At 41.1% G+C, this 19,168-nt stretch overlaps 1 protein-coding gene across 5 annotated transcripts in view; it reads right to left on the reverse strand.

Moving 5' to 3' along the window:
* Positions 1 to 369: 369 nt before the first annotated feature.
* LOC129821085 (low-density lipoprotein receptor-related protein 1B-like) overlaps positions 370 to 19,168 on the reverse strand; it is a 458,866-nt gene continuing 440,067 nt past the window's right edge. For 3 of the 5 annotated variants that reach the window (XM_055878363.1, XM_055878360.1, XM_055878359.1), the window contains 11 exons: positions 18,279 to 18,404; positions 17,761 to 17,925; positions 15,843 to 16,004; positions 14,850 to 15,024; positions 14,474 to 14,578; positions 12,738 to 12,851; positions 11,667 to 11,743; positions 5,674 to 5,764; positions 5,278 to 5,428; positions 4,309 to 4,383; positions 370 to 1,692 (listed from right to left, as the gene is read on the reverse strand). In XM_055878363.1, the coding sequence (XP_055734338.1) occupies positions 1,552 to 1,692; positions 4,309 to 4,383; positions 5,278 to 5,428; positions 5,674 to 5,764; positions 11,667 to 11,743; positions 12,738 to 12,851; positions 14,474 to 14,578; positions 14,850 to 15,024; positions 15,843 to 16,004; positions 17,761 to 17,925; positions 18,279 to 18,404 (1,382 nt within the window). In that variant the 3' untranslated portion in view covers positions 370 to 1,551. The remainder of the gene's footprint in view (positions 1,693 to 4,308; positions 4,384 to 5,277; positions 5,429 to 5,673; positions 5,765 to 11,666; positions 11,744 to 12,737; positions 12,852 to 14,473; positions 14,579 to 14,849; positions 15,025 to 15,842; positions 16,005 to 17,760; positions 17,926 to 18,278; positions 18,405 to 19,168) is intronic. The other 2 variants (XM_055878362.1, XM_055878361.1) reach the window with 2 other exon arrangements.

A 19,168-nucleotide genomic window follows, 5' to 3' on the forward strand; every position in this document is an offset into this window, starting at 1 on the left:
AAAGCCAATGTTTGTAAACAACGTGAATGTAATCAAACACTGTATAGCCTCAAACACCACAATTTCTATATCATCAATGGTTAGTCCTTGCATCCATAACTCTGTCTGTGAACTTGAGAGTAGTTACATTTCTCCAAAACAGAGGCGGGGTGCGCTGCTTTGTTATTGTTTCAACTGCGGATTATAGCTTTAAATCCCTTCATGTGAGGTATTGTTCCAACAGGTGTCTTGCTGGAAAAAATGCCACATGCTCATATTACCACTAGCATTGGGTAACATTTTATGTGAATTAACTTGCGATGTAGCATCATGTTGAAGTCTGATGTTAGCGCCATTATCAAGCAGAGATCTAAAAAAACAAAATATATGTATTTTGAAATGGAAATAAGCCCCCTTTATTTTATATTGATTTACATTTATATAAAAGTACTTACATTTAATACATTTCTTCAAAATACAAGCAGCCAAACATACAAATAAAATACAAAATTATAAAATGTGTTATATCTATCGTCTTTCCTTTTCTGAAAGTAACAGAAAGTATTTTTTTAATAATTCTCTAAAGTCACATTGTAGCCGTAAAGTTGTGTTAAATCCTTATCCGTGTTTAAATCCTTATGCCGTAACGTAGATACAGATACTTTGTTGGAAGAAGAGACCTAAAAAAATATGGACGTCTATATCTGTGACTATTGTCATAACATTCAAGTTGAGCTTCAATCATCTCTGTGATCCAAACAGAACTTCTTAGATGGAGTATACATTTCAGACACCTCAGTAAAATATCTTCCATTTGAAGCAGAGCAAATACATGTTTGAAATTATTACATGAACATGATGCTATAACACTGTAGAATACTGAATTAGATGGTCAACGGAAAAGGACTATCTTAAAACTAACCTGTGTATCCATCATGGCTGAATCAAATGATACAAAGACAAAGACAGAAAACAAGCTTCACTACTCAGGTATGAAGCCATGAAATGATAAGATGTTATTGTGAAGAATAACAGTTTTTGTTCTGAGAAAAGTAATGACAGTGGAAACCATAGCAATCATAACTTGACCAACCTCAAACTATTATTGTTTTTAAAAGATGAGATATTTGTTCAGAAAAGAAAAATTGAGACCTGCGTTAGTACTGTATACTGCACCAGAATAACAATTTGTTGGTTCCACTTTAACAAGAGAGAGACATGTACAGGTACAGAAATAAGTATTGTATCGATCTTAACGTTTCTTTACAACAGAAGAGTTCCGGTGTTAATAAGGTATTTTGTAAATCAGCAGCTTTACTTCAGTGTCTTACAGTATATACTATATAGTGCTGTATAACAATTGTTCGAGAAACATAAAGCAAACAACGTAAACTAAACAAATTGAAATAAAAGTGTTCAGCACACAAATGAGGAGGTAATGCTGAGGCTAAAAACCAACAAACCTAACCGTGAGGACCGGAGCCTGATAGGAAATAGAAAACTCTTATTTTCCTCTTGTTTTTATACATTTGTACACTGTCTTATAAAAGGAGTAGAAAGTGTAAAGTCAGGCTATGCGGCGGTTTCGCGAATTGTCCCCTCTAGTTTCTTTGGGAGTAGCTCTCTCCTCTCGTCTATATTGATGACGGGTTTCCGACAGTTCTGTCCGTCAAGGTAGATCTTTGCATACACTGGGTTGGAGTAGTTCATGGGCTGCATTAAGGAAGTAAAAATGCTGTTATATATATGACAAAGACACATCAGCACAGCTGTCAACAATGCATAACAAAATACCCTATGTAATTTGGTGCCCCGAATGAAGATGCCCTTAGACCCGAATGAAGATGCCCTGCTTTGTTTTCTCTTGATACAGAGGCAACAGACAACTTTTTAATGTTATAGTTAATCAAGAAGGGTAAAGATAAACGTATCAGCTAAAAGTTATTGCAAGGTAGCAGGAAAAAAAGAAGATAGGTCATGCACATTAGTCAAAGATACGGCATTAAACATGCATTGTTTACGCCTAATATAATCTCAGCAAAACAGAAATGTCCCTTTTTCAGGACCCTTTCTTTCAAAGATAATACGTAAAAATCAAAATAACTTCACAGATCTTCATTGTAAATGGTTCAAACACTGTTCACCATGCTTGTTCAACAAACCATAAACAATTAATGAACATGCACCTGTGGAACGGTCGTTAAGATACTAACAGCTTACAGACGGTAGGCAATTGAGGTCACAGTTATGAAAACTTAGGACACTAAAGAGGCCTTTCAAATGACTGAAAAATACCAAATGAAAGATGCCCAGGGTCCCTGCTCATCTGCGTGAACGTGCCTTAGGCATGCTGCAAGGAGGCATGAGGACTGCCGATGTGGCCAGGGCAATAAATTGCAATGTCCGTACTGTGAGACGCCTAAGACAGCGCTACAGGGAGACAGGACGGACAGCTGACCGTCCTCAGTGGCAGACCACGTGTAACAACACCTGCACAGGATCGGTACATCCGAACATCACACCTGCGGGACAGGTACAGGATGGCAACAACAACTGCTCGAGTTACAACAGGAATGCACAATCCCTCCATCAGTGCTCAGACTATCCACAATAGGCTGAGAGAGGCTGGACTGAAGGCTTGTAGGCCTGTTGTAAGGAAGGTCCTCACCAGACATCACCCGCAACAACGTCACCTATGGGCACAAACCCACCGTCGCTGTCATGGTCTGGGGCGGTGTGTCACAACATCATCGGACTGAGCTTGTTGTCATTGCAGGCAATCTCAACGCTATGCGTTACAGGGAAGACCTCCTCCCTCATGTGGTACCCTTCCTGCAGGCTCATCCTGACATGACCCTCCAGCATGACAATGCCACCAGCCTTACTGCTTGTTCTGTGCATGATTTCCTGCAAGACGGGAATGTCAGTGTTCTGCCACGGCCAGCGAAGAGCCCGGATCTCAATCCCATTGAGCATGTCTGGGACCTGTTGGATCGGAGGGTGAGGGCTAGAGCCATTTCCCCCAGAAATGTCCAGGAACTTGCAGGTGCCTTGGTGGAAGAGTGGGGTAACATCTCACAGCAATAACTGGCAAATCTGGTGCAGTCCATGAGGAGGAGATGCATTGCAGTACTTAATGCAGCTGGTGGCCACACCTGATACTGACTGTTACTTTTGATTTTGACCCCTCCTTTGTCCAGGGACACATTATTCCATTTCTGTTAGTCACGTGTCTGTGGAACTTGTTCAGGTCTCAGTTGTTAAATCTTGTTATATTCATACAAATATTTACACATGTTAAGTTTGCTAAAAATAAACGCAGTTGACAGTGAGAGGACGTTTCTTTTTTGCTAAGTTTACATATCAAATTAGCAATACTGAGCTTTTTCAATGGGATGTTAGTTCCCAAATTGGCGGTAGCATATCTTCCGAAGTCTCTTTTACTAGTGCTAGTAAATAGTACTATTAAATACCTTAAGATGAATTGAATCGTCTATCACTAAAATGCACTACAACTGTCTTCCTACAAAAAGGAGATTTACAAACATCTTTTCCTTTTTGTCCCCAATTTCGTGGTATCCAATTGGTAGTCACAGTATTGTCCCATCGCTGCAACTCCCTTACAGACCCAGGAGAGTCGAAGGTCAAGAGCCGTGCATCCTCTGTAACACAACCCAGCCAAGCTGCACTGCTTCTTGACACAATGCCCGCTTAACCCGGAAGCCAGCCACACCAATGTGTCAGAGGAAACAACGTACACCTAGTGATCGTGTCAGCGTGCATTGCTCCCGGCCCACCACAGAAGTAAGCTAGAGCGCGATGGGACAAGAACATCCCTGCCGGCCAAACCCTCCCCTAACCAGGACGACACTGGGTCAATTGTGCGCCACCCCATGGGTCTCCTGGTCACGGCTGGCTGCGACAGAGCCTGGACTCAAACCAGGATCTCTAGTGGCAGAGCTAGCACTGCAACGCAGTGCCTTAGACCACGGCGCCACTCGGGAGGCACATCTGTTCCTTTTATAGTGAATGGCAAGACATTATGGCTCCCTCTGTATGAGATGGTGATGGATCTCAACTGGTTTTGCCTTGAGACCCAAATGAAACCAGGTTGTCTCAGTAGCGATCCAATATTTTTGTTGTTGTTGCCATAATGCAATCTGGAGAACAATTTTTAATGCGATATTGATAGTAAATGTACCAATTATATGACAAGGGAACAACAGTCCTGAACCTTTTTCATTGTCAATCATTTCAATTTGCTCATATTCCTGACACACCAGTTGAGAATCGCTGGTGCAAACTAAGGGGAAGGATGGGAGAATTCACCTGTCCAGGTATCACCTCCTTGGGCACAGTATGTATGCCCAGGGTGCGAGGGTCACTGGACTTCACACACCAGCCCTGCAACACACAAGTTCTGCCGTGTTCACCATGCCACAAGGCCAAGCTGTTGTCAACCAACAAACGCTGTGTATATGAATAAAATCCAACTGAAAATCCATGATATATCAACATTAGTGAGGAACTAAAAATGATGTGATGACTAGAAAATGAGATCATCGATTGTCAATCCATTTTTGGTTTTGGAACTTGCAAACTCAACAAAAAACCATTGCAACTTTCACCTACAGCATCCACTGATAGAGGAGCGAGCTAGATGTGATTCAGTCTACCTCTACCTTTCTAATGAAAAGGGATCCAGGTGGGACTGACAATAGCAGATGTCAAAGTTGGCATGGCGAGAACTAAACGCATTAAGCTTGAAGTGGTAGCAAGCAAGTTAGCTAACAAGATAGATCAGTAAAGCTGTTAAGATTTATTTGATATTCGTAGTGTTAGTGCAGTGCTGAGACCTAAGAAGAAAATGAATCAACAGCAGATAAAATGTTCCCTTGGTACAGAGCACCTTAATAATGTTTCTCTTCACATACCTGAGGTTTATGCTCCATCTGCCAATATAACTACACATCTATTTTAAAACAAACCGTGGATAGACAGTCTAGTACGCCACAAGAGGAGATTCTTAAGCCTCATTTTGCTATCACACTACTAATTACATGACTAGGATACCAAAAATGGATGATGGTAGCATACTGATGTATTAACAGATGAGACTACAACGTTATGTCTCTGTAAATTATCTTATCCCAATGAAATATTGAAACATGAATAACAGTTTTCCTCAGCAATACACATTTACAATATTCTACTAATCTGAGAGTTTTTGCATTCACACGACATGTTATTACGCACAAAATGAATGGCTGATTTTGTACACAGTCTGACAATACAAACCTTATGAGGGTCCAGTGTAAAGTTTGGTCGCAGAAGGCTGCCAGCATCTGCATGGTTGTCGTGGTCGACCTCATACATGTTGTAGGAAGGGTTTCCTATCTCCACGTTTATCCCTCCATTCGTCATGGGCTGCCTAGTCACCCGCTTCCCCCTGGGAGAAGGAGGACAACCAGAACTCATTATCAGGAGATAATATATGGTATGTTGTACCTGAGATCACCAACCACACCACAATTTAAATTGAATTGAATACTTAATTGTCCTATAAGGAAATCTGTCTGGCAACAATACAGGCCTTCCTGGTATACACATAAAACACAAAATTACAAGACATACAACACACATCACAGGACATATCATCCAGCATGGTTACTTATTAGGCTTAACCTATTGTACCTCTGCCTTCGTTTGCAGATGAAAACACCCGCCACCACTGTTGTGATCAAGATCACCAGCAGGACCAGAGGCACGATGATGGCTATGCTCCCTGAAACACAGAAAAATAAAGGATGGAATTGCATTAAAATGTAGGCTTACTGTTACTGTTACCACAAGTAGGGATGCACGATATATCAGTAAGCATATCAGAGTCGGACAATATTAGCTAAAAATTCCAACATCGACATCAGCCCGATGTCTAGTTTAATGCCAATGTGCAAAACCGCCGTCAAAGCTGACGTGCATACCTATATAACATAGGTAGATGACGTAATGACGCCACGAAAAATACAGCGCTACATGTGCAACACAGCATTCCTAACCTAGCCCACAAAGTCTACTGTGTGGATCTATCTGGAAGTTTCAAAGGAAGATAACAAAAAGGCCATACGCAACGTTTGTGCTGCTATTATTTCCCGAGGAAGGGAGAATGTGAAATCTTTCAATACCACAAACCTAATTACTAGTTTGAAAATGCATCGCCCCCAGATGTTCAGCGACTACCTAGAACAAAAGCAGAAAAAAACTAAGCGCACACTTCCAACAACTAAACAAGTTCAAGTCGAGCAGTCATTTGAAAGAGTATTTCAGCGAGACAACTCAAAGGCAAAATCCATTCACGCCAAGATAATGGAATTCATTGCCCTTGAACAGTCAACCGTTCTCTGTCGTGGATGATGTTGGCTTTCGCCGACTGGTCGAGCACCTCGAGCCCCGGTACATACTACCAAGTAGGTGTTATTTTTCAGATGTTGCCCTACCAGAGTTACACAGTATTGCTGAAACGCACATCCATGAGCTACTTGCTACAGTAATAGCGTCACTGCTATTAGCTTCACGACTGACATTTGGACCAGCGATGTCAGCCCCATGAGCATGCTGAGTCTGACAGCACAGTGGGTCGACGAGGATTTCCAACTGAGGTAAGTCGTATTGCATGCTCAAGAATGTGCTGGTTCTCATACCGCTGCTGCCATTTCAATGGCATTTGAGATGTTTGAAACATGAACACAATCCTAGCTCCATTCGAACAACTGACTCAAGAAATAAGCTCATCAACAGACTCTGCAGCAGACGTGATACCCTCTGTCATGGCATTGAAACGCTTGCTCAACAAAACTGCCAACACAGATCGTGGGGTTAAAACTTGCAAAAGTACTGTACTAGAGGCTGTGAACAAGCGATTTGGTGGCATTCTCCCTGAGCCTCTTTACTGTGTCGCCACCATGCTCGATGCTAGGTACAAGGACCGCTACTTCGATGCAGACAAGAAACAGGGTTTATGTGAAATGTTACAGACACAGCTGGACAAGATGGAATCAGACACAGTGACCGAGGAAGAGGACCCACAACAGAAGAGGCCACGGGCAGACAGAGCTGTACTTTTTGGAATTTGTCGAACGGAACACGGCTTTGATTTTCTGAACATTATGCACAACCCAAATGGCATTTTTTTTGTGATATTATATTTGTGAAGTAATATTTATCGAACAAAAATAACATTTGTTGTGTAACTGGGAGTCTCGTGAGTGGAAGATTATCAAAGGTAAGCGATTAATTTCATTGCTTTTCTGACTTTCGTGACCAAGCTAACCAAGCTAATATAAGGCTAACTGTTGTAGCATTGAAAGCTACACTCACAAAAGCTTGGATTTCTTTCGCTGTAAAGTATATTTTAAAAATCTGACACGATAGGTGGATTAACAACAAGCTAAGCTGTGTTTTGGTATATTTCACTTGTGATTGCATGATTATAAATATTTTTAGTAATATTTTTTAATCTGATACGTTTGGAAATGTTCATCTTCCTTTCAGGACTGGAACGAGGCTGTAGTTTTCTCAGCATAACGCGCAACCCAAATTGTGTTTTTTTGTTATAAAAGTAATATTTATCGAACAAAAATAACATTTATTGTGTAACTGGGAGTCTCGTGAGTGCAAACATCCGAAGATTATCTAAGGTAAGCGATTAATTTTATTGCTTTTCTGACTTTCGTGACCATGCTAATTTGGGGCTAGCTGTTGTAGCATTGAAAGCTACACTCACAAAAGCTTGGATTTCTTTCGCTGTAAAATTTATTTTCAAAATCTGACACGATAGGTGGATTAACAACAAGCTAAGCTGTGTTTTGGTATATTTCACTTGTGATTGCATGATTATAAATATTTTTAGTAATATTTTTGCATTTGGCGCCCTGCAATTCTAGCGGTTGTTTAGGAAAGGGATCCCGTAAAAGGGATCCGTAGCGCAGAGAAGTTAACTGACATAGAATGCTTAAAAGGCCGCTACAATTTTAAATATCAGTTAATAGGTATCAGGTTTTTTGGCAAGGAAAATATTGGGTATAGGCCAAAAATGTAATATCGGTGCATCCCTAATCCCAAGCTATGTTTCCATTAAATTGTTCAGTGATTTTTTGACGACATTTAGAAAGTTTGCATAGAAAATAAATGCGACAATTGCCTGCTGCGGTGTTCCATTTAACGATCTTGTGTCGATAAAAACAGTTGGACGTAATGACATCACACCTAAATAAAAATGAAGTGGTTACAGTGTTTCCATTACCCATTTATGCAAAATGCGCATTAATAAAATTAGCGACAGCCTGTATGCCGTTCTACCTATCTGTTTCATGTCTCAGGTAGCTCGACAAAGCCAGCATGGATAGAATGCAATAATTGACACATTCTAATAATTTTCATGTGCCAACGTATCACCACGGTTGTGATGAAACTTGATGAATGATGAAACTTGTATTCCTGTAGATAATTGGATGGTGAAACTTGCATCCAGCCAACCAGAAAAGCAAGGTGAACAATTCAGGTATTATTGAAAGTTCAGGAAAAGGAGGACCGAGCACACCCCCTTTCTCATTGACAGGAATATAGTGGAGCAGGTTGAGTGCATCAAGTTCCTTGGTGTCCACATCACCAACAAACTATCATGGTTAAAATACACCAAGACTGTTGTGAAGAGAGCACGACAATGCCTATTCCCCCTCAGAAGACTGAAAATATTTGGCATGGGTCCTCAGATCCTCAAAACGTTATACAGCTGCACCATCGAGAGCAAATTGACTGGTTGCATCACCGCCTGGTATGGCAACTGCTCGGCCTCTGACCGCAAGGCGATACAGAGGGTAGTGCGTACAGCCCAGTACATCACTGGGGCCACTGTTTGTAATGATTTGTCTAGTGGGCTATGTTCTCAAATAATCGTAAGGTATGCTTTCGCCGGAAAGCATTTTTAAAAATCTGACACTGTGGTTGGATTCACAAGCAGTTGATCTTTAAACCTATGTAAAATATGTTTCGTTTTCTGAATTTTTATAATGAGTATTTCTGTATTTGAATTTGGCGCCCAGCAGTTTCACTTGCTTTTGAAGAGGTGGGACGCTACCGTCTCACGTGCCCAAGAGAGGTTACCAGCTTCTAACCCCAAGCCATAAGATTGCTGAAAAGCTAATCAAAAGGCAACCCAGACTATTTGCATCGACACCCCCTTTTTTATGCTGCTGCTGTTCGCTGTTTATTATCTATGCATAGTCATTTTACCCCTACTGTACCTAAATGTACATATTACCTCAATTACCTCGACTAACCTGTACCCCCGCACATTGACTCGGTACTGGTATCGGCTGCCTATACCCTCGTTATTGTTATTTTATTGTAATTATTATTATTATTTTTTACTTTAGTTTATTTAGTAAATAATTTCTTAACCCTTATTTTTCTTAAAACTGCATTGTTGGTTAGGGCTTAAGTAAGCATTTCACGGTAAGGTCTACACCTGTTGTATTCGGTGCATGTGACAAATAAAATTTGATTTGATTTTGATTTGAAGTCAGGACAATCCTGCGATCCAGTGTCCTGCAAAGAAACATATTTATAGTTGAAAAAATGTATTTTGCAAGCAGTAGGCATTTAGAATTAAATGTGGAGTTGAGCTTTATAGCAGGGATACTGTATATAATGACGAGATGGTCTTGTCTCCACCTAAAAATGGGAGTTGTTGTCCCAATGTTGGGAAGGCAGGCAGTCTGCAATTGTTGCAACCCCTATTACTACCCTGTTCAACCGATCTTTCGTATCGTCTGAGATCCCCAAAGATTGGAAAGCTGCCGTGGTCATCCCCCTCTTCAAAGGGGGAGACACTCTAGACAAAAACTTTTAAAGACCTTTATCTATCTTACCCCGCCTTTCTAAGGTTTTCAAAAGCCAAGTTAACAAACAGATCACCGACTATTTCGAATCCCACCGTACCTTCTCCGCTTTGCAATCCAGTTTCCGAGCTAGTCGTGGGTGCACCTCAGCCATGCTCAAGGTCCTAAACGATATCATAACCACCATTAATAAAAGACAATACTGTACAGCCGTATTCATCGACCTGGCCAAGGCTTTTGAATCTGTCAATCACCACATTCTTATCGGCAGACTCAACAGCCTTGGTTTCTCAACTGACTGCCTCGCCTGGTTCACCAACTACTTCTCTGACAGAGTTCAGTGTGTCAAATCGGAGGGCCTGTTGTCTGGACCTCTGGCAGTCTCTATGGGGGTGCCACAGGGTTCAATCCTCGGGCCGACTCTTTTCTCTGTATACATCAATAATGTCGCTCTTGCTTGCTGCTCGCAGACGACACCATTCTTCTGGCCCTTCTTTGGACATTGTGTTAACTAACCTCCAGATGAGCTTCAATGCCATACAACTCTCCTTCTGTGGCCTCCAACTGCTCTTAAATGCAAGTAAAACTAAATGCATGCTCTTCAGCCGATCGCTGCCCGCACCTGCTCGCCCGTCTAGCACTCTCCTTCCAGACTCATATTAAGCATTCCCAATCCAAAGTGACATCGGCTTCCTATTTCGCAACAAAGCATCCTTCACTCATGTGCCAAACATACCCTCGTAAAACTAACTATCCTACCGATCCTTGACTTTGGCGATGTCATTTACAAAATAGCCTCCAACACTCTACTCAGCAAATTGGATGCAGTCTATCACAGTGCCATCTGTTTTGTCACCAAAGCCCAATATACTACCCACCACTGCGACCTGTATGCTCTCATTGGCTGGCCCTCGCTTCATATTCGTCGCCAAACCCACTGGCTTCAGGTCATCTATAAGCCTTTGCTAGGTAAAGCCCCGCCTTAACTCATTGGTCACCAGAGCAGCACCCACCCGTAGCACGCGCTCCAGCAGGTGTATTTCACTGGTCACCCCCAAAGCCAATTCCTCCTTTGGCCTCCTTTCCTTACAGTTCTCTGCTGTCAATGACTGGAACAAATTGCAAAATCACTGAAGCTAGAGACTCATATCTCCCTCACTAACTTTAAGCATCAGCTGTCAGAGCAGCTTACAGATCATTGCACCTGTACATAGCCCACCTGTAAATAGCCCATCCAACTACCTCATCCCCATATTGTAATTATTATTTTTTGCTCCTTTGCACCCCAGTATCTCTACTTGCACATTCAACTTCTGCACATCTATCACTCCAGTGTGTATTTGCTTAATTGTAATTACTTTGCCACTATGGCCTATTTATTGCCTTACCTCCCTAATCTTACCTCATTTGCACAGACTGTATATAGACTTTTCTATTGTGTTATTGACTGTACGTTTGTTTATTCCATGTGTAACTCTGTGTTGTTGTTTGTGTCTCACTGCTTTGCTTTATCTTGGCCAGGTCACAGTTGTAAATGAGACCTTGTTCTCAACTGGCCTACCTGGTTAAATAAAGGTGAAAAAAAAGATATATGTCTGCTTATTGGTCTGCTTATCGGTGTATTTCCGCTTGGACAGTTTTTGATGGGAGTGGACCGTCTCACTTCGCCTCTTGCTCTCTGTTTAAAGTTAGACATACGTGTCAACAATCCACCTAACGATAGCCATCCTCTGGTTAGCCTTTTGGTTATGCATGACACTGGGTGAGTAATGTGACTCCTGAACTCACTTCCACTGGTGTTGTCCGATCTGCTGCTTTTAGGGGCGGGCCTTTCACACTGTGTCCCTGCCCAATTGGCTGAGCACCTGGAACAGACCAATCAGAGATGAGAAAATCAACCATAGTCCTTAGCGCTCTCTACCTTAATTCCCACATAGAAAGATCACTATAGGAACAAAGGAGACACTAAACCATGGATAAAAATATTACAGATTTAGTTCAGTAGATTTGATATAACGAAAACAGAAGACATCTACATTTAGTGAGGAGTAGATAACATACTGATTAACATAATGAATATTCAGCAAAAAACAGTGAGAAAACAAGGAGTCATCTGGTTTGCTGTTTGGATGGTATCCAATGGGAGTGATGAATGACCCTAGTTAGAGGAGGTGATTTCCAATTGGACGTGATTGACGCTGATGTGTCTGTAAAGCATGAGTGATCTGACGGCTGCAACTGGATGGTGACGGAAGGTATGAAATTATACTAAATGACATGCACTCCATGAATCACAACACCAAACAATCAGGAATAAGAATGAGAATAGCATCTCACACATACAAACAATGAATCATTCCCCCATAGAAAGAATGTCACAGCATGGACAATCCTGAATTTTAATGGGAAAAAGATCAAATACAATGTTGTTAGGGAAAATACTAGGTAAGATCTGATGAACAGAAAATTGTTTGTAATCTAATCTAAAACAAAACCATTGACATGCTGTTGAATATACTTATTTCAAAACTAAATACTATGCAACTCAAAGTTAAAGGTCCACATTTTCTTCTCTCCCAATTCACGTTGCAAAATTAGTCATCATACATGCAGGTCACAACAGGTCCCCTATATTCACATGTCACGTCACATCATCACTTTAATGTTACTCGAAGGGCATGTCAACTCGGGCTGAATGAGATGTGGATGGTTAGCAGTGAGTTAAAGAGGGAGTAGGTACTGTATTATAGTGGGAAAAGTGTTATATAGACCATCACACTGGCTGAAATGGAGCTGAATGACGAGAGGGCGGGGGGTGAGACCTCTGGAACAGCCACAGGAAGTGAGGAAGGGACCTACTTGCAGCGTGGTTTGTTAAGGGCAGTGATAGTGCACATCCCCTCATTCTGACAGAAGTAATCACATGGGTTGGCCAGCTCATCACAACGTTGGTTCTTGAACCCTGACGTGCAGCTGTAAAACAGTGTGGTGGTGTGATATTGATAAAACCGACCAGGGTAGGTATTGTATAGGCAGCTGGAAACCCTTCAACATGGCATCAAACAAAATACGACAGATTTGTTCCAAAATACTTTAATAGATTCGTCCCTTGGTAAACGTTCATGTTTCTATCATTCATGCAAAAAATGTTTGACTAAAACTAAACTCGAAACGTTATGGTTAGCTAAGCTAAAAACAACCACATCCATTGAGGCAAAAAATACATTTTTTCAGTTGCTATCAATTCACACTATGCTTATTTACAGTATTTCAAAAAAATGAACAGAATATTTTTAATACAGAAAAATAAACAGAAATAAGCAAATGCAGATTATTTATGAACATGTTGATCTTGATAAACAGTCTGTGCCCTGTGAATTCATCAAAACGATTATTATGCCCACTTTATGTTTATATACACAGATTATATTTACTGGCGGAACACATTGATGAGTTTTGAAAATCCCTTAGACCTTTAAGACAGTTATCTGAAAATTACCATCTCAATGAGGATTTTTCTGCCTGTGGAGTTTCTGGGGTGGCTTGGATAAGATATTAATTTACTCTGTTATAGTTTAAGGTCAAACATTATGATTTCTTGACACAGACGTATCCATCATCTAACCTAATCTCTATGCCTCGCAGCCAATGAATAAACCACATTATCAAGATCTGTTAACCTCGTGGAAAATGAGATGGGATCATTTGCATAGAAATTGATTCTATCCCTTGAATCTTGCCAGTCATGGCCACAAATTTCATTTTAACTACAATGGACAATGGGGGCAGTAAAAAAGATCGTTCAAGCAACAAGGTTTCCCTTTTCAGAGGGATTTCCAATCATCTCCGTGGGGAGGTCTTTAACATTGAACCACACCTGATTATAACGGAGCTGAAATTAATCTTTGTGGACCACCAGAACTGCAGAGCATACATTCTCTTGGATGATTCCCACAGGTCTCTGGAACCAACCTATTGTCCTCTACCAGTCATTGCTATGGAGTTTCTGCTGCTCATTACTTGTATAACACACTTCTTATCACTGAAGATCAAAATAGTGTATACACTTTCTCCTGAAGCCTACCACAGAGTGGAGACACAGTGACAAACGAACAGTGTGATATGTTCTGAAAAGTAACGTTTCAGTAGTTTTAGTTTGTGGTTACTTTCTGTAGCTGTACCCCATGCAGAGCTTCCTTTCTTCTACACTGCCACAGAGGGTTAGCTTTTTAAAGATCTATACCTACATCAAAGCCCCTCATGTAGAGGCAGGTGTGACTCATTATCTTACTGAGCCATATCATCCTGTCTCTTGCTGTGACATGGCCGGTGCCCACTGGTGTCAAACACCCTCTCTACTTAGGATCTTAGCCCTGTGTTAAAAATAAAGAAAACTCCCCTACTCCACCACCACCTTCAAAAATCAATCATTATAATAAAAGCCCAAGGAGATTTGGTTCCACTTTAGGCCAGCCTGTTTGGCATAACTGAATGGCAATGAAGATTAAACAAAGAATAAAGTAAGAATAGAGAAGATAACTTTCCTAGGCTATTGTTATTCCAGGCTATTGCTAGTAGGTAGTTACTGTACTTACTGACAGAAGGGCAGATTGGTGTCAGGGTCCAGGTGACAGGTACCTCCGTTGTAACAGTAGCCGTCACATAGCTGACAGCTGGGTGCCATCCTGCCATTAGTACAGCTGAAGGAAAACAGAGGAAAGCTGCTGTCACTGAGTGGTGGCCCACAATTTCTGTCTTTCTTTCATTGTTTGAGTTTGCAGGACTACTGATTGATAACCTATTTTCCGTGTAAACGGTCTTGAAAATGTGACGCTGTGGAATGTTAATGCATTATAACCATAGAAAATACAATACATGGAAGACGTTCAACTACAGTACATCAAGCATTAGCTCTAAGGCGTTAACCCAACATAGAATATAAAGTCATGTTGTGAGATGCTAACAACTTACTTGCAGACCACATCTCCTGTGTCATCGTTGACGAGGCAAGGTGCTCCATGGCACCTCAGGCACTTGTCCACCTCACACTTGTTGCCCTCGTATTTGGCTGGACACACGCACTCTACATGGCCACTACTGGACAATGTACAGGCCTTGGAGTTTACACAGTAGTGGTGGCAGATGTCTGTCAGAGGAGAGAGAGACCAGAAAAAGAGAAAGCGAAAGAGAGAGACATAGAGGAGAGAAAGAGGTGCATTTCATATTATGGAAATGGGAGCATAGTTTTAGTTGGTTTGATAACATTTTTACATGCCTTTAATGAGAATTAATTATCTGTATCAAATTGCATCTCGTTCATAGATGAAAACGTATCACCCCTTGGGCAAGTTACAGTAGAAACTCAGTAATGGCGTCAGTTGAAATTGTTTTCCACACAATTTATAATGACAAAGCCAACATAAGAGAAGGAAATATTTTATCAGTGCAGCACAGAAACCCCCAAAGGTTGTTTAGAGTGGCATTTAGAATTACTCTCTTGCCCACACATGGTATTTGTAGCTATGAAATGCCCTTTCTGGAATAAAAAACCCCAAAACAATTCATTGTTTGATTTAGTATTTATTGTTGTCGTTGGAACCTTAAATATGCAAAACTAAAAAGATATCAGATTTCTAGAGTGTGACTGAATATAAATGGTCAGCTATTGTTGTTTATTCATGTTCTTTGGTGATCTTGGGAATGCTACAGGGTAGGTTGATACTGATTGTGTTAAGGTCAAATGTTTATGTGTAGTTTGTTGCTATTGCTGGTGGATTGGCCTATGGTTGGAAATACATTACATGATTTTAAGGGAGGGCTGTGCTCCTCATACCAAATCAGTGGCTCTCCATGGGACTTGAAATATATATTTGGGCCCCCCGAAAAATATATCTGACCTCAGGCACTCTCAAGAGACATTAGGCACCCCCAAGAGTGCATACGTAATTGGATCCCTTTACTCACGGTACAGACAGCGGTCTCCAGTATACTCTGCCATGCAGCGGCACACCGGCTGGTTCCCTAGGCTGACATCACAGGTACCACCATTCAGACAGTAGTAATCACACACCCGCTTCTCACAGAACGGACCTGTGAACCCTACAGGGCACCGACATGTTGGCTTCCCTGGAGGGATGGAGGGAGGAGAGGAGAGGATTGAGACTTTGGCTAACAATTACATTTACATTGTTTATTACAAGGATACTATAACTCAAGTGTTGAGGATGTGTGTGTTTGTTCCCAGAGTTGAGTATCAAGTATCTGAAAAACCCAAGATAAAAGGTCCTTGATAACACAAGGTCCCTGGAGGTCAGAGAGAAATATTTCCAGTCCTTTAATTGATTACAGTGGGTGCCTCCAGCGAGACCTGTTCTCTTCCATCACCAAACTGGGGTTCTTGAGGAAAGACATTAACAATAAGCTCTCCCAAGCTCTGCTTCCATCGCTCATTTTGAACAATACTCCCCAAGCCTGGGGATGTGTGCTCAACACAGCGAAACCTCTTACTTTATGAAAAAACTCGGTCTTCTAGCATGGATGAACAGCACACAGAATAGTCAGTGACTGTATGCCCAGCAGCGGAACAAATGTCCCATCACTTTGTTTCACTCCTCTTCGACTGCATTGGCCATAAAGGAGGGTACCATTCGTCATACAACACAGATCATATAACACTGACTGGGCTGGTGAACCAAACAAGATTGAGAAACCCTGCCTCCAACTCTCCAACTAATTTAAAATCCTGCTGTGATACTCACTTTGTTTCAATCACATATTTGTCTCTTAAAAACAGAATGTTATTACATATCACTGACACATATCAGGCATCTGTCTAGCTCATTAGCCAAATGCTGCTGTCATAATACAAAAGCTGACAGCTTGAAGTCAATTGACTGAAAACACCAACATGTTCTCAACATATTATTCCCAAACTATCAAATTCCCCCTGGGCAAGACGACACATTTATTACGAGAAGAGATGAGAAAATATATGTTTTAAGGGCAAACATTTTACTTCCCAGACTAAACGATTCAAATCAAAAGTTGTAGGCCAGTCCCTGAATACTTTATCTACCCCCAGTAATGACAGGAGCATTAAAACTACTCTGACTGTTCAATTACAGTTTTTATGTATGTGTTAGCATTCAACACTCAGCTACTATATTTAGCACACTCTCTAAAATGTACTTTTATCATTTTCAAGGTTTACAAAACCATGAAGCGATTTCACATTTTCACGAATCTTCAAAACTAAATGTAACAGTCAGGAAAACCACAGCAATCCAAATGTTTCTATCTCTATGGGTAATTTCTCTTGTGAGTCCACACAGTCCATCAGTTCTAAGAGACTGAGATGTTGTGAATAATTGCCCTCTTGCATGCATTATGTAATCGATTGACTCGTTTTTAGCAGGGAGACGTGAAGTAAAACTCAAGTGCTCTGCACTATTTTAGTTTATCCATGTTAGTCAGGATGAGTGGCAAACTAACAATGAGGCAAATTGACAAATGTGTGTATAAATACATGTAACGACAAAAGAAAAAGCTGGGAAAACAAAGTTAATTTTTGTTCTCCGAAGAGGGCAGAAGAACATGCCAATGATAATAAATATATGAATAATAATGATAATAATAATAATAATATGAGACATGATCGGTTCAGTTATTAACATGTCTTGTGTCTATTATGCTTCATGCTTATTCTACCTATATCAATCAATCAATGTTGTAAGACGGTTGTAGCACAACCCAGAGAGTTCTTAACCACTTAACTACTTTTGAGCAAAGACCTGTGGGCACATAACGCCTTATGTCAATCCTGCTCTGATCAATCCATAAATGTTTCTACCAATCAATATATGTATTTTAACAGCAGCCTCACCCAGGGGTGAGCCCATGCAGGTGCCTCCGTTGAAGCAGTAGTCAGTGCAGTGGTTGACCTCACAGCGTTCTCCAGAGAAGTCAGGCCAGCAGTAGCAGCGCCAGTCCCCCTTCTCATTGGCCAGGCAACGCCCGCCGTTCTCACACGGTGGCCTGCACAGCTCGCCTACAATACAACAACAATGCACAGCGTGTTCATTATGCTGAACTTGTGGACAGGGTTTCTGAAGTACGTTCTAAACTATGAATCATCATCAGTGTCATTTAGCTGGGCCAGGAGAAAGAGCATGATACTGTACAAGCATGTCCTCTTATGTTATCATTTCAAAAAATGCACTTCCACATTCAAGTCTTATTTTAAAGTACACAAAATGCTGAGTGATTCAGAAAGATTTGACTTCATTAATTTGCATTGGCCAAGTGCCATCTCAGCTAGATTGTGTACTGTAGCAGTTTTAGAGGTGATATTACGTTGGCAGGCAGTAAGTAAAGTTTAGGCAGTGGTCTTGAATAGTTTACCTGAGATGTTGACATCACTGCAGGAGCCGTTGATCAGTACCTTCCCTTCTGGACAAGTGCAGGTGGCACCCATTGGGTTCAGTAGACACATGAAGTCACAGTTCATTCTCAGGCATGGGTTGACCGCTGCAACAAGACAAGAGGCAAACGGTAACCGAAGCTTCAATGCAGCCGTCAAATAAAACACATTCGTGTCTTTACTATTCTTCAATCCACAAATGTATTGCTATTCAAAATCAACAAGAGACATGATCCACATTCCACTCAATGCCTAGTCCTAGAGGATTACTATTCCCTGTTAGCAAACACTACTTCGATATGCACAACATCAGCAGCATGCTGCCATTTTGCGCCAATAAGTCAATTGAAGTGTTTGGGTTTTCAATGAAACAGAAAAAAAACAATTACACAGATTTGTTGTGTTTGGGGTTACAGGAATCATTGTAGATTAAAGCTAGCGAAAGAAGAGGGTGTCAGTGTGTTTCGCTGAAGACTACAAACCAACACTCATGGTCTTTCTGTTCTGCAAGATGTGAAGTAAATTCTACTGCCCAAAGAGTAGGCTACATGACTGAACTAATGAGTCTTTGGAGAACGGTTCAGCTGCCCTTTACCGAAGAAAACCCCAAGCCAAGACGGATATGTCCGACGCTCCATAAACATTAACAATACACAGATAATAAATAGCAACCAAGTAGAGAAGCAGAGAATGTGAAATATATTGGTCCTATCATGGGAAATGAGATGACTCTCATGTCCCACACTTGAGAAAATGAAAAACTAGCACAAGAACACTATACGCTCTTCCATTCAGAAGTTATACCCACATAACCATCTAGAATATCATCCTACATTGGTGCATTGTCGTCTTGTTTGTTACTGTAATATCA

The sequence above is a fragment of the Salvelinus fontinalis genome, chromosome 23 (assembly GCF_029448725.1).
Source record: "Salvelinus fontinalis isolate EN_2023a chromosome 23, ASM2944872v1, whole genome shotgun sequence".
Classification (NCBI taxonomy): Eukaryota; Metazoa; Chordata; class Actinopteri; order Salmoniformes; family Salmonidae; genus Salvelinus; species Salvelinus fontinalis.